This window comes from Megascapheus bottae, chromosome 6 (assembly GCF_031878675.1).
Source record: "Megascapheus bottae isolate mThoBot1 chromosome 6, mThoBot2.hap1, whole genome shotgun sequence".
NCBI classification, from domain to species: domain Eukaryota; kingdom Metazoa; phylum Chordata; class Mammalia; order Rodentia; family Geomyidae; genus Megascapheus; species Megascapheus bottae.
This window is the reverse complement of record NC_143514.1, coordinates 17,003,705-17,017,448: the sequence shown is the minus strand read 5'-3', so window position 1 is coordinate 17,017,448 and position 13,744 is coordinate 17,003,705. Positions and strand designations below refer to the sequence as shown.

At 40.8% G+C, this 13,744-nt stretch overlaps 1 protein-coding gene across 2 annotated transcripts; it reads right to left on the bottom strand.

Annotated features, from left to right (window-relative positions):
* Positions 1 to 394: 394 nt before the first annotated feature.
* Prmt6 (protein arginine methyltransferase 6) lies at positions 395 to 7,939 on the bottom strand. Of its 2 annotated transcripts, XR_016535915.1 has the most exons (2): positions 6,501 to 7,939; positions 395 to 4,590 (listed from the first exon to the last, which is right to left on the bottom strand). XR_016535915.1 is itself a non-coding variant. In XM_090334289.1 (1 exon), the coding sequence occupies exon 1, from the start codon at positions 7,909 to 7,911 to the stop codon at positions 6,772 to 6,774; it is 1,140 nt and encodes a 379-aa protein (XP_090190415.1). In that variant the 5' UTR covers positions 7,912 to 7,939; the 3' UTR covers positions 5,615 to 6,771. The 2 variants fall into 2 exon arrangements, 1 of the variants encoding a protein (XP_090190415.1); XM_090334289.1 differs by lacking the exon at positions 395 to 4,590 and having other exon boundaries at positions 5,615 to 7,939.
* Between the last annotated feature and the right edge of the window lie 5,805 nt (positions 7,940 to 13,744).

Below are 13,744 nucleotides of genomic sequence, written 5' to 3'. Positions count from 1 at the left end.
TTCTCTCCATATTTTCCTCTAATTATTGTAACTAGAGAAAATTCTCAATTATTCAGGAGTTGTATATTTAATCTCTGAATTTTCAAAATCCTCTTTTTAGTCCTCTTACTGTACATTCTTAACCATTTAAGCATTTCCTAGTTTTATTATTTCAGTACATAATAAACAATGGTAGAGATAGAAGTAAGATTCTAGTAAGATTTTAATGAATGCATAATAAATGCATAACATTTTAACCGTGCATGGATTTTAGGATTAAGATGTCCATTATGTGCGGGTCTTAAAGTCAAAACTATATTTTGTTCTTAGATTATAATAATCTTATAATATATATATATATATATATATATATATATAAATATTTTGCCAGTCCTGAGCCTTGAACTTAGGGCCTGAGCACTGTCTTTGGGCTTTCTCAAGGCTAGAGCTCTACCACTTGAGCCACAGCACCACTACTTCTGGCTTTTACTATGTATGTGGAACTGAGGAATGGAATCCAGGTCTTTGTGCATGCAAGGCAAGCACTCTACCTCTAGGCCAAACTCCCAGCCCTATAATATATAATTTAATAACAGTAATACTGCATGGCTATTTTGTTACATTTCCCCATTACTCAACTGCACACAGCTTGACATAATGGGGATTGAAATGTTTTGTTTAGATTTGAGGGACTTTGTAGTTTATTTGTACATAGGTCCTCTGGTAAGTCTACAAATTAAAATGAAAAAGGGAATTTCAAGTTCAAGGTCAGCTAGGGAGAACTTATCTCAGAAAAGGAGAGATGAGTATGAGGCCACTGATAAATATCAAAATAACTAGTAATTTATCATCAATCAAAATACTATTGTTTTAAAAGACCACACTTTAAGAAAAACAGATCTTCATTTATGTATTTATTTTTTCAGAGACAGGGTCTTGCTACATAGCCTAGGCTAGCCTTGAATTCACAATCTATTCTCCTGCCTGTACTTTCCGAGTGCAAAGGTTAGAAGCATGTGCTGATACTTGAGCAATTTCAGGCTTATTTGACCAAAATGTTTTATTATATCCTGTGACTGGAAAAGGAGTTACTAAAGCTAATCTCAATCAAATCACCTTCTAATACAGGAGAGAATTCCTATCGTTCCTTAGTGGCTGTTACCTGACAAAATAATAGAAGTACTCACACTTGAATATAGGAATAGATACCTGTAACTCTCTATTCTACAGCCCTTCAAGAAATTTTGTGTTGAAAAGATATATCATTCCAAGGGAATCTTTGAATGAACTCAAACCAACTGGCCATGAGAGAGATGTGAATCTAGAATGTGGCGGGTGATTATTTCCATCATTCATGTTTAACACCAGGTAACAGCCACTAAGCATGAAGCAGGCTCGTGCAGTAGAGTGCAGTGACATGTCTGACACTCATTCCTGTCTGCATCCACACCCAGTCTTACAAATGTGTTTTTAAGCCTTCTGTCCATCTCTGTGAATGTCATTATGTTTAAAGAAGTCTTATTTACTATCAAGTCATCTTTATGTTAGCATTTTCCTCTTTTATAAACTACTTTTAAGTAATTATTTCTTTAGTATTTTTAAGTTACAAGGTTTAAGCATTCTGTTTCTTGTCTGTGTTTTTTTTTAAGTGAAAAAATCTGCAGAATGGAAGGATTGCCCCTACTACATGTTAGTCACATAACTGCAGGAATGCCTGTGAAGCACTTAGCAGAGATGATTTCCTTTTATCCACCTTTTGTTTTTCATTTCTTCTCTTAGGAGGTAGCCTAGAAAGAGAAGGAATACATACACACACACACACACACACACACACATATATATACACAGAGATGTATATATACATATGTGTGTATAACCACATATGTATATACATTTATACATGTATGTAAATATGTATACACATATGTATTCCATCAAGATATCCCTTAGCTTTTTTGCTTAAGGTTAATGCTCTACTATGTAAGCCATGTAAGCCATAGCTCCATTTCTGGCTTTTTTTTTTTTAAACTGGAGAGAAGAATCTCATGGACTTTTCTGGCCAGGCTCAAACCAGATCATTAGATCTCTTAGAACTCAGCCTCCTCAGCTAGCATTACAAGTATAAGACACTAATACCTGGATTTAGAAACTATTTTAATTAGAACAATGTTGTGTAAATTTCAACAAAACATATAGTTATAACCAATACAAGAAGAAATTTTTAAAAATGAGCCCACATATAAGCTAAAGAAAAGCACAAGTGGGGTATGAATATGGCTCAGCTTTCTAGAAGCTGATGTGTGAAGGATTATGTATTCAGTGCCATTTTTAAAATTTATTATTTTTTTGTCAGTCCTGGAGCTTGAACTCAGGCCATGAGTACTGTCCTTGGGCTTTCTCAAGAGTTCTACCATTTAAGGCACAGCATCACTGCTGGCTTTTCCTATGTGGTACCAAGGAAAGGAACCGGGGTCTTTGTGTGCTAGGCAAGTACTCTATCACTAGGCCAAATTCCCAGCCCTCAAGTGCCATTTATAAAGATGCAAGCCAAGCCATTTATTTGGAAAGTAATGACTTATTTTTGGAGCTAGTATGAGAATGTTTATATAGAACTGGTTACAGTCTATCTAATGAGGGAAATACCATTTTTGCATTTGAGAAGTTTTATGAATAAGAGTGCTGACTTCTTATCAGCTATGAGGTAAGGTTCAGCTGGAATGAAGTTTCTCCTGGCTTAAAAATGCATGCTAACAGTGGATGCACATAATTTTGTCTCGCCTGCCTCATCGTAGTAAATTGTTACACAGTTGGTATTTATGACCTAATCAATGAATAGATGTATGATGTGGGAGGAATGGGGCATTTATGTGTCCTAGGACTCATCTCGCCTCAGCAATAGGTGATTTGCAATATGCTGGCATCAAGGCTGGTGATAAACAAAACACAGAGCATTTGTTTGCTGGAGGTTCCATCAGATTCACCTTGTTGAACAACTTTTGCTTCAAAAATTTTTGGACTATCTGATGGCCTTCCTCTGCTCCCTACAAGATCCCATAGATAGCCTTATTGCTACTGTTCTGAGGACTCAGAACAGTACTGTTCTGGAGGCTTCGGAAAGGATGTCCATGGCTGCTAGGGGGATGGGAGCAGGGCAGTGTCAATGAGTGCCTAGTAGTACCTGTCAACCTTGAGATCTTATGCACTGAAAGCCATTCTGCCAAGACCAAGACAGATCAAATATTTGTTAGGGCAATGGATTTTTCCCTTACTTCATTTTTCAAATATAAAACTGTTCTTTACTATTTAGAACTATGTTCTTTGAATTACGGGTTAATACAACAAAAGTGTGAACTTCAGTTTGGAGTTAAGAAATGACCTGTATTCAAGGTTCAATTTTTGGGAAGGGCATGTTGTGATACATGCTTATAGTCTCAGTTTCCTAAGAGATTCCTCTGTTTAAGGACTGCCCAGGGCAAAAAAAATATAACTCGGGAAAACAAACTAATGCAAAAATGGCTGCAGGTGTTGCTCAAATGTGGAAGTACTAGATTAAGTTCAAAATCAATGGGGCCGGGAGTTTGACCTAGTGGTTGAGTGCTTGCCTAGCATGCACGAAGACCCAGGTTCGATTCCTTGGTACCACATACATAGAAAAAAAAGCCAGAAGTGGTGCTGAGGCTCAAGTGATAGAGCTCTAGCCTTGAGAAAGTCCAAGGACAATGCTCAGGCCCTGAGCTAAAGCCCAGGACTGGCAAAAATAAATAAATAAATAAATAAATAAATAAAATCAACATCCACAAAAGAAGAAAAAAAGGTTACTATATAATAAGCAGTGTCTATTCACCCCTCCACCCAGAAAGGCAAATTCTTTAAGAGATGTATAAACCTACATAAAATGAAGACATCTACTTGTTTGTTTTGGCTCTTTTTTTTTCCTGCTGTTATTTTATTGAGGGTTGAACTCGGCCTTTTGCTCTTGCTTAGCCTTTTCACTCAAAGTGAAACTCTATTATTTGAACCACAGCTCCACTTTAGGCTTTTGGTAGGTAAGTGGAGGTGAGAGTCTCATGGACTTCCCTTTCTGAGATCCTCCCATATCAGCCTCCTCAGTAGCTAAGATTACAGACCTGAGCCACCAGAGCCTAGCTTTATCATCCTTTTCTAATAAGACCATCCCAGCTAATTATATTTTAATTTGTTTTATAAAAGTTTATCTACTTGGAAGCAGTCAACATTTTTTTTTTCCGTTTATATCCTGAACATTTATCACAGTGACTGTTAAAATGTACATTCAAGATAATGTTCATTGGTATGACAAGTGGTATTTGAAAAAGCGTTAGAGCTAAATAAACATAAGCCACTGGACTTGTGCACGTAGAACTTCACCTGTGCTTTTTTCTTACAGGCCTGGGAGTTCCTGCCCGGAGCCTTAACGGCCCTAAGCAATCAGACCGCCTCCATACAGACAGGCTGCATGCTGATATATCTTACACTTTCATCTTTTTGGAAGTGTCCGCTGCGCAAAGAGCTTGGCTTTCCTTTGGAACTTCTAGTGATCACTTCCATACTCTGTTCTTCATGTACAGCTATTCTGATCCCGTCCGTCAACACCTGTAAGAAAACCAAAATACTGGATATTTATTCTGCAGCATATCTTCTGAGTATCCAAGTGCTCCAGGCTTGCCTAACTTTTACATAATTGCAGACTGAAATGTTTAACAGGCACTACATGGACTAGCTGTATTAACCTGGATCCTCATGTCAATGGAGGGGGTAATATCTTTTCAGTTTTGTACTGGAAAGCTTTATAAGAAAAAACAAAATGTAAAAAGAGGGAGTGGCAAGGTAGTTTGTCTCAGGACAAAGTGCTAGTGCATACTTACAGGCGAGGGCTGCCTGCCTCCTTCAGATGTAAACTCTGAACCACTCTGCTGTGCTACCTCTGAACTGATGGCTTCAGTGGCTGTATTTTTATGGAAGAACAAAGATTTTAAAGCTTATTCTGCTGGGTTACAAAGTATCTTTTACTTCTGTAGCTTGCCAGCTTTTGCTTCTTTGTGAGCTTATGCTGGTAATGAGCACACTGTAGTAGTTATATTTGTAAAATACATTAACAAAATGGAATTTGAAAGAAGGCTTTCATGTGGCCATAGTGTAAAAGGGATTGTTTTAGCAAATTTAAAAAGAAACCTACTCAAACTGCACCCTAAACTCTAAGTAAATGCTTGATTTAAAATATAGTCCCCCATAAATACATTTTCTTTTACCTCTAGCTTAACCAAGCCTGCCTCCCTGATTTTTTTGTTTCCCTTCACAATAGAGCTCCATGTGACTATACTTTAGCATATTAGTTATACTTAAGTACTTTAATATGAAATGAATAAAAGCAGAAAAAAGAAAGCTGAAAAGTTTCAGGAAAGAAAATATTAAGAGTACTTAAGAACACCAATTTTTCACACTTATTTCCTATTAGTATACAAAAGCAACTAGTAGGTGGAAAGCCATATATTAACCGCAGTTTTAATTGCTTGAAGGTGTATTCTGGAGTTGTAACACCCAGGAACTGACAATGTGAGAAAGGCAAAAGCACTGTAATTCAGAAGGTGCACAAAACTTCAGCTTCAGTTATAAAAAGTGAGGATGTCAATCTTTTATTTGCCAAGGAGATGAGGGAAACATCAGTGCAATAAATTTCATAACAAGATTCACACTTCATTACAAGTGATTTTCCCCTAATTCACAACTTCCACATTTGACTAAAAAAAAAAATCAAAAAATAAAAGATCAAACAACAAAAAATCTACTAAGAAACCAGAAAAAAAAAACTTTCACTAAAGTAGATCAAGTTATATGATGCTTCCAAGTATATTTAAATAAGTATACTCAAAGAAAATAAAAAAAAGGCTGGGAATGCATTTTACTTTAGTAGCTTAAATAATATACCATGGTAATGAATACACCCTTGAAGTTAGGTTCAGAAAGTTCCTCTCAGCTTTCTTCACAAGAATTAAATTATGGAACATATCTGAAACTGTTTCTTGATTAGCCTTAAAAGAGTAATTTTTAACATCCACTCTATTTTCCTCTTCCAGACCTTTATCTCCTAAATGTTACCTTTTGGATTTCTTAGGTATGTTGTCCAATTACATGAAAAGTGAATTTTACTTAATAGAATAATGTGTCTGACAACTTGAGCACCGTGTGGAAGTGCAAAGAGTACTTAAGACTATTTCCTCAACTCCTCCCCTTTGGGAGCAACAAGTACCACATGGAAGAGAGGTCCCTAGCACTCAAATTTCCCATACTGAGATTACATGGCTGTGGAGAGAGAGGAAGCCATCCTGGCATTTTGAGAACCTAACTGCACTCTTTCACCTTTCTCCGCGGCTAGGCTACATAACTTAAAATAAGGTGTGAGGTGATAGGCCTGTGCAAAAACCACTTATGAAATGACACTCTCATCTTGTTTCGTCTTCTCCCTAGTGCAACACCAGAAGCGAAACAGACCAGTGCTTGGTTACCAGATGCTTTTGAAGCTCAGCCACACCGTGATAGTCATTAGAGATGGCGAGGGGGGCAGGGGGGACGCCACTGTTTTAAATAAACATTGCCTGAACCTCCTCAAAGGAGACTGAAGAAGTCATTTTTTCCCTCCCCAAGAACTTCCAGGGAAAACGATAGACAGAACTGTCCCCTACTTTCTCTTCTGATCACCCAGGCCTCTCGGCGCCCAAGCAGGCCCAGGCCGCCCGAGAGAGGAGGGTGGCGCGGGGAGCGGGGACCAATGCTCAGTCAGTCCTCCATGGCAAAGTCTTTGGTCTTTTCCTCCCGGTCCCCGACTTTGTAGCGCAGCAGCACGCGCAGGCGCCGGGGGTTATCCCGGGAGGGCAGCAGGGTGAGGTCTCCGGAAATGTCCGTGTCTTGTTCCACCGGCACGGGCTCGTCCAGGTAGAGCAGCGCCTGCTTCCAGTGCGTGGCCGGGTGAAAAGGCGAGGTGGACAGCACCAGCGGTTTCTCCGAGTCCCCCCCGGGGAAGGTCACCTGGAACCAGATGGCGAAGCCGTGCAGGGGCGCCGAGCCATAGCAGCTGAAGCGGAAGCGGCCCCCGATGCCGGCCTCCAGTTCCTGCTCCAGACCGGCGCGGGCCAGCTCGAGCTGGGCGAAGCGTTCGGGCCGGGCCAGCACGTCCTCGCCGGACAGGCCGTGCACCACGATCTCCCCGTGACCCATGAGACAGCGCGTGGCGAATCCCTCCAGGCAGCTCATGTCCACGCCGTAGTACTGTTTCACCTGGCTCCAGAAACCCAGGCGCAGTTCCAGCATCTGATCGCTGACGGGGGCGACGAAGAGCTCGGCGGAAGCCGGCAGGAGGAGGCCGCCCTCCTTCAGCCACTTGGTCCGGGCGTGGAGCACCGAGCTGAGCATGGATTCGTGCAGGAGCCCGTAACCCATCCACTCGCTGACGATGGCGTCCACCCGTTCGGGCAGCTCCACCGTCTCCACGGGGCCCGGCAGGACGTGCACGCGCTCCTCCAGCCCGTTGAGCCGCACCACCTCCCGGGCCTGCTGCCAGATGGAGCTGGCCTCCACGGCGTAGACGCGCCGCGCGCCGGCCTGCGCGCAGAAGACGCTGAGGATGCCGGTGCCGGCGCCCACGTCCAGCACCGCCTTGCCCCGCAGCCAGGCCCAGTTGCGCAGGATACCCAGGCGGTAGGCCTCGGTGCGGACGCGGTCGGCCAGCATCTCCTCGTGCACCGACACGTCCGAGTAGCACTCGTAGTACAGCTGGTCGCGCTCTCGCGGCGTCCTCCGCGGCGGCACCACCACCATCGACTCGCCTTCTTCGCCGCGTTCCTCCTCTTCTTCGCCCTCCTCAGCTCCTCCGCCGCCGCCGTCCTCCGACTCGAACCTCCTCTTCTTGGGCTGCGACATCTTTGGCGCTGCCCGCCCCCCTTCTCCCTCCCCCCCTCACACACACACACACTCTCACTCTTTCTCGGCGGCGACCGGTTCCCCACCCAGCAGGCTTGGCGCGGCGTGGTGCGGAGGAGGAGGAGGAGGAGGAGGTGGGTGGGGCCGAATCGCTACGCCCGCGGTGCCTGCTGGGATTTGTAGTTCTGACGCAGCTTCCCTCCTCCCCCATACATGTGTTTCCATGCCTTTACCCGTGAATGCTCTGAGGTTCCCATAGGAATGTTGGCGTTTCCTCCCCCTTTTCCCAGGCAGCGCCTGCCTCTCTCAGCCTTCTTAGTCTTTTCTTCTCTTAATTCCCCTTTGGCTTTCGTGACCTGAAGGAAAAACAGGCAAGCACGCTTTACAAAGCTAGAAACTCCCACCTGCCTTCTTAATCTGCTCAACTCCTACCCTGAATCCTGGCAGCACCCTGCACACAAAGTAACTGCCATTTCTGGATAGTTGTAACTGAGCAGGCTCCCTGAGATCAGTCACGCTTGGTTTCGAGACACCAAGATGTGGTAAATGAGAGAAAAAAAAAAAAAAAAGCAATCACCGTCCCAATGCAAAATCTTGGTCTAATGCTAATGTGACCATTAATGAGCTGAATGGCTTAGAACCTGTGTGGCCTTCAGGTACCAGGCCACCAGCAAGTAGGCATCTCCATTACAACTGGGGAAGAATTATGCTTCTGGTCTCTGTTTCAGAAGAATAGTTAGTTGGCCTTGCTCTGAAATTTTTCATCCTAGAAGGGGGGAAACTCAAGAACAGATTAAAAGGCAACAGTAGTGTGACACAGACTCATTACCAGGGAACTGTGGTAACGGATTACATTATTCTTTTGTGGGTGCTTTGTTGTTTTTGTTTTCCCTCCCAGAAATGACATGGACTCCATCATCCCTTTAATTTTAGTATGTATGTGTGTGTGTATATATATATATGTATATATATATACGTATATACATATATATATATGTATGATCTTTAAGCCCCATTTCTCCCAACCCATCTCATTTTTCACACCCATCTCCTCAATTTACCTGCCTCCATATTCAAATATGTGCAGGCAATGTCTATTATGTCTATATTTGCCCACTTTTTTCTCTCCATATTTTTCAAATATTCCCCCTCCCCCGCCTCCTTTATTGATGCAACATGTTCCAGCTTTCTGGTATTTATGTTGTTAAGTTGTTTAAGGGAGTGAAATGCTATTGAAACCTAAGGACACACTTCAGTTTGTGTGTGTGTGTGTGTGTGTGTGTGTGTGTTTATGCATATGTACCTATTTATATTTCCATTTATGTTTATAATTCAGATCTAACTTCCACCTCTGACAGAAAGCACGCACCCTTTGTCTCTCTGAGCCTGATTTACTTTTTGCTGTTTTTGTTGTTCCAGTCTGGGGCTTGAATTCAGGGCTTGGGCACTGTCCTTGGATACTTTTTGTGAGCCACAGCACCAGTTCTGGCTTTTTCTTGTATATGTGGTACTGAGGAATCGAACCCAGGCCTTCCTGCATGGTAGGCAAGGCAAACACTCTACTACTAGGCTACACTCCTGGCCCCCACCTGATTTACTTTATCTAACAACTTTTTTATGGGTACATCATTTCCCTGAGAATCAGACAATATTATTCTTCCAAATGGATGAAGAAAATTCCCTTGTGTTGTGTGTGTTTGTATGACTTTTTTTCCCCTAATTAAACTTTATTTATAAAACAGGAGTCAGGAAGCTGGGCATCAGTTGCTCACACTTGTATCCTAGCTGCTCAGGAGGTTAAGATCTGAAGAATCAGGGTTTGAGACCAGCCTAGGCAAGAAAGTTCATCAGACTCCATCTCCAAACTAACCAGCCAAAGAAAGCCAGTCTAGGGATGTGGTTCAAGAGCAGAACAACAGCTTAGCAAAATGTGTGTCACTTTTTGTTTGTTTGTTTTGATCCATTCCTTCATTGTAGGACTCCTTGTCCTTTTGATGTTTTATTTATCTTCCAGTCAACCATCAGCTATTATAGTACATGTTAAAATGTATGATGTCTATAGGAAAGTGTTTTCTTAGAATAGGATAGCATTTTCTCCCACCTTAGAAAATAATCACATAGGCGAAAACAAGTTTTGTGCTCTCAAAATATTTCAGTTTAACTGATATCCATATTATGTTCTTTGATGGTAGAATTCTTTCACATTTTTTTAATCTTCTATTAAAAGGATAGGAGATATTTATTCTGAGCTGTATTTTGGACTCAAAATTTTCAATCGTGGCTGCTCATTGTAATTCTTAAGGGAGCATTTAGGAAATACTTATGTTCCTGTCCATTTCAGACCAATTAAATCAGAATCACTCCAGTGGAACTTAGGCATTCAGGTTCTTCTTTTTTTTTTTCTTTTCTTCTCCTTCTTCTTTATTAAGTTCTATAGGGAATTCTAGTGTGTAACCAGGTGAGAAGTTTTTCTTGCTGAAATTGGTCTCATTAAATGTTGTTCTACTATTTCCATTAGATAAGTCAGACTTCTTTTAGTCATTTAAGACTAAAATCCCGTGAAGCAAGTCTTCACTCTTTCTTCCCTGGTTCAAAACTTTAAACAAGAGCCCAGAGTAGAACATGAAATTAAATTTATATGTGCAACTACATTTCCGATATTACTTTTAGGCTGTTACTTAGTGGACATTTCTCTCATCATTTCCTCAAAATATCATTTTCTTCTCTAAATATTTTCACTGGTATACCCTGATTTTCAATTCAGTTGTCTGCAGCCCCTTTTAAGAAAGCCCTAAATGTAAGTTTTGCTGGCTTTACCTGCAACTCATACCTTGAGTTCATCTTTTCTCTTTGTCTTGTGAACACCCTAGTTTAATTCTCCTCAGGCTTGATTTGGGGCTTGGAAATCAATCTTTGAAGGGACCCCTAAGCTTCTAATCACACACATCTCTAATCCTTTATATCACATAGCCTCAAGCATTAGCTTAACCAAGACAAAACAAAACAAAACAAAAAAATCAAATAAGATCATTTCATTCCCAAGCAATTTCCCTTTCTAGTTATAGAAACTAACAATAAACTCACAGCAGTATTCCCAACTGAACATGCTCAAGATACACTGGCTTTCTCAGAAGACACCTCTCTCCTGCATCAGCTTGACACTTCTAGTTGAGCAAGGCTGGAAAGTTTTGTTTTGTTTTGTTTGTTTGTTTTTGTTTCTTTCCTTTAGCATTGCACATTAATGACTTCTCATTATTTAGAGCTCAGCTTAGGTTTTACTTCCTAAGAGTAGCCTTCCCTGTCTAGTTTAAATATTATTTCTATTTCAATCCACATGCTATTGTTTTCCTGTACAGCTTCTACTATTTTCTATATGTATTGAATTAATGTCTGTATAATACATTAGCCTTTTGTGTATCCAGTATTGTAATTCTTAGTGCTAACGTAAGCTCAGATGTGCCCAGTAAATGATCTTTTTTATGTTATTTTTTATTTTTCATATATTTTTATTGTAATTAATAGAAGGGTTATATTGTATTCGCCAGATAGAAGGTGCATTACTTCACATACATTGGTCCCCATTTCTCCCCCCCACCTCCACCTCTCATCTTGTTTTCCTCCCTTCCCTATCCAATTTCAAATAACAAATATGCATATATCCAATATATCAGATAACAAAGTGAAATACTGTAATAATATGAGATACCAAGGGACAGCAAAAGAGATGAGAGATAACATAGTACATTAAGGACAACAGTCACTCATTATATGGCTTTTGTTTCCTTATCCTGGAGTTCTTTACATTTAGTGTCGTACTATTTGGCCTAATGTCTCTAGATTGTGTTCTATTGTAAATGTCTGCTAGGAGAGCCCAAGGTTTCTACTGATTATGACGAATGAGGGAGACTATTGGGCCTATTGGGAGACTGGCTTACTTCACTTAATATGATTTTTTTCTAAGTCTTTCCATTTCCTTACAAATGGGGCGATGTCGTTCTTTCTGACAGCAGCATAGAATTCCATTGTGTATAAATACCACATCTTGTGGATCCATTCATCAACTGAGGGACATCTGGGTTGGTTCCATATCTTTGCTATGGTAAATAATGCTGCAATGAACATCATTGTGCTAGTGGATTTAGTATGCCCTTGTTTCTGGACGATTGGGTAAATGCCAAGTAGTGGAATTGCTGGGTCATAGGGGAGCTCTATGTTTAGTCTTTTGAGGAACTGCCATACTGCTTTCCATAGTGGTTGAATAAGTTTGCACTCCCACCAACAGTGTAGTAGTGATCCCTCCTGGCCACATCCCCCCCAGCATCTGTTGTTATTAGTTCCAGTAAATGATCTTGAATGAACACTCTTGTAGTATGCCAATTGTGATTCTGATGTAAGGTTATAGTTTTGAGTTTTTACTTGTTTTTCTTTGTTGTTGTTGTACTGGGCTTTAAACTCAGGAGTTTCCATTTTCAGGGGCGCTATACCACTTCAAGTCTATTTCCAGTCTTGTTGTTTAGTTATTTTATAGTTAAGAATCCCAGTGGTATTTTGCTTAGAGTCTGCCTCATACAGAGATTGTCCTATGTATGGCATCCAGCACAGCTGGGATTCTAGGTCTGTACCATCACATCCAATTTAATGGTTGAGATGATAATGCTTCTACCTTTTTGCCAGTATTGTTTTAGAACTGCAATCCTCCAGAATATCCGGAGTCACCATGTCTTCTTAAGTTTTGCAAATGTGATTCTGGTAAACTGTGATCTAAATTCAAGTATAGTTTTGATTTAGAGTGCTTAAAAGAGTGAGGGCTGGGCGTTTGGCCTAGTGGTAAGAATACTTGCCTAGCAAACAGGAAGACCAGGGTTCGATTCCTTGGTACCACGTACATAGAAAAGCCAGAAATGGTGCTGTGGTTCAAGTGGTACAGCACTAGCCTTGAGGAAAGCCCAAGGACAGTGCTCAGGTCCTGAGTTCAGTCCCCCAGGATTGACAAAAAAAAAAGAATATTTTCACTTTCAAGAACTCTTCCAGAAAGCATAATGTTAACAAAAAACATAACCTTATGGAAGTTTTCTTTACCTACTTTGGATTGCTGTAGATGGGAAGTTTGCTATGGCCCTGTTAAACCACACTGAACAATTTTATGTGGGAAGGGACTCTTCTCTAAGTCTCCTGAGCCCAGCAACTCAGCAGTACCCTGCTCAAAGTAAGAATAGCTGAAGCTATACTGGTATTGCTTTACTGGTGTTTCTTAGTTATTGGTCCACTCACCACATACATTTCATACTCAAATCCCATATTTTCACAAAGAGGAATCTTGAAATTAGAGTCAGTGCACCTTGACCAGCAATAAAAGTGAGACAGAATACATTAAAAAATATCAACTTTATCAAATGAATAACGATAGATGTTGGTTTACAAGATTTGTTTCAAATAAGTGTTCTAGGAATGTTCTTTACTTGCTGAAGGTTGGGATTAAAAACACCAACATCTACAGCTTACTAATGTCAAAAAATACAATGGTTTGACATTTTTACATGCTCCTTTGAGTGCTAGTCCTTTTTTGCCCTCCCCTCATCTTTTTAGTTGCTTAAACATTGCATATTTATAGCTTTTTCAATCACCTTGTGGGCCTAGATACTTTATATATATATTTTTTTCAAATTGGTCCTGTCGTATGGGCTTCCTATACAGCTGGCTTTCCTATGCCAGACTGTGGCCACTTGAATACCAACATTTTGCATTTTTTCTAGTGCATTGTGGTGGAATCTGAACTGTTTCCACATTTCTGATAGTTGATTCTGGAATCACAGGATAGTAGGGGTGTGTGTGT

Bases quoted from the DNA above. Each gene is read 5' to 3' on its own strand.
- Prmt6 (XM_090334289.1), bottom strand. From the start codon at position 7,911: ATGTCGCAGCCCAAGAAGAGGAGGTTCGAGTCGGAGGACGGCGGCGGC.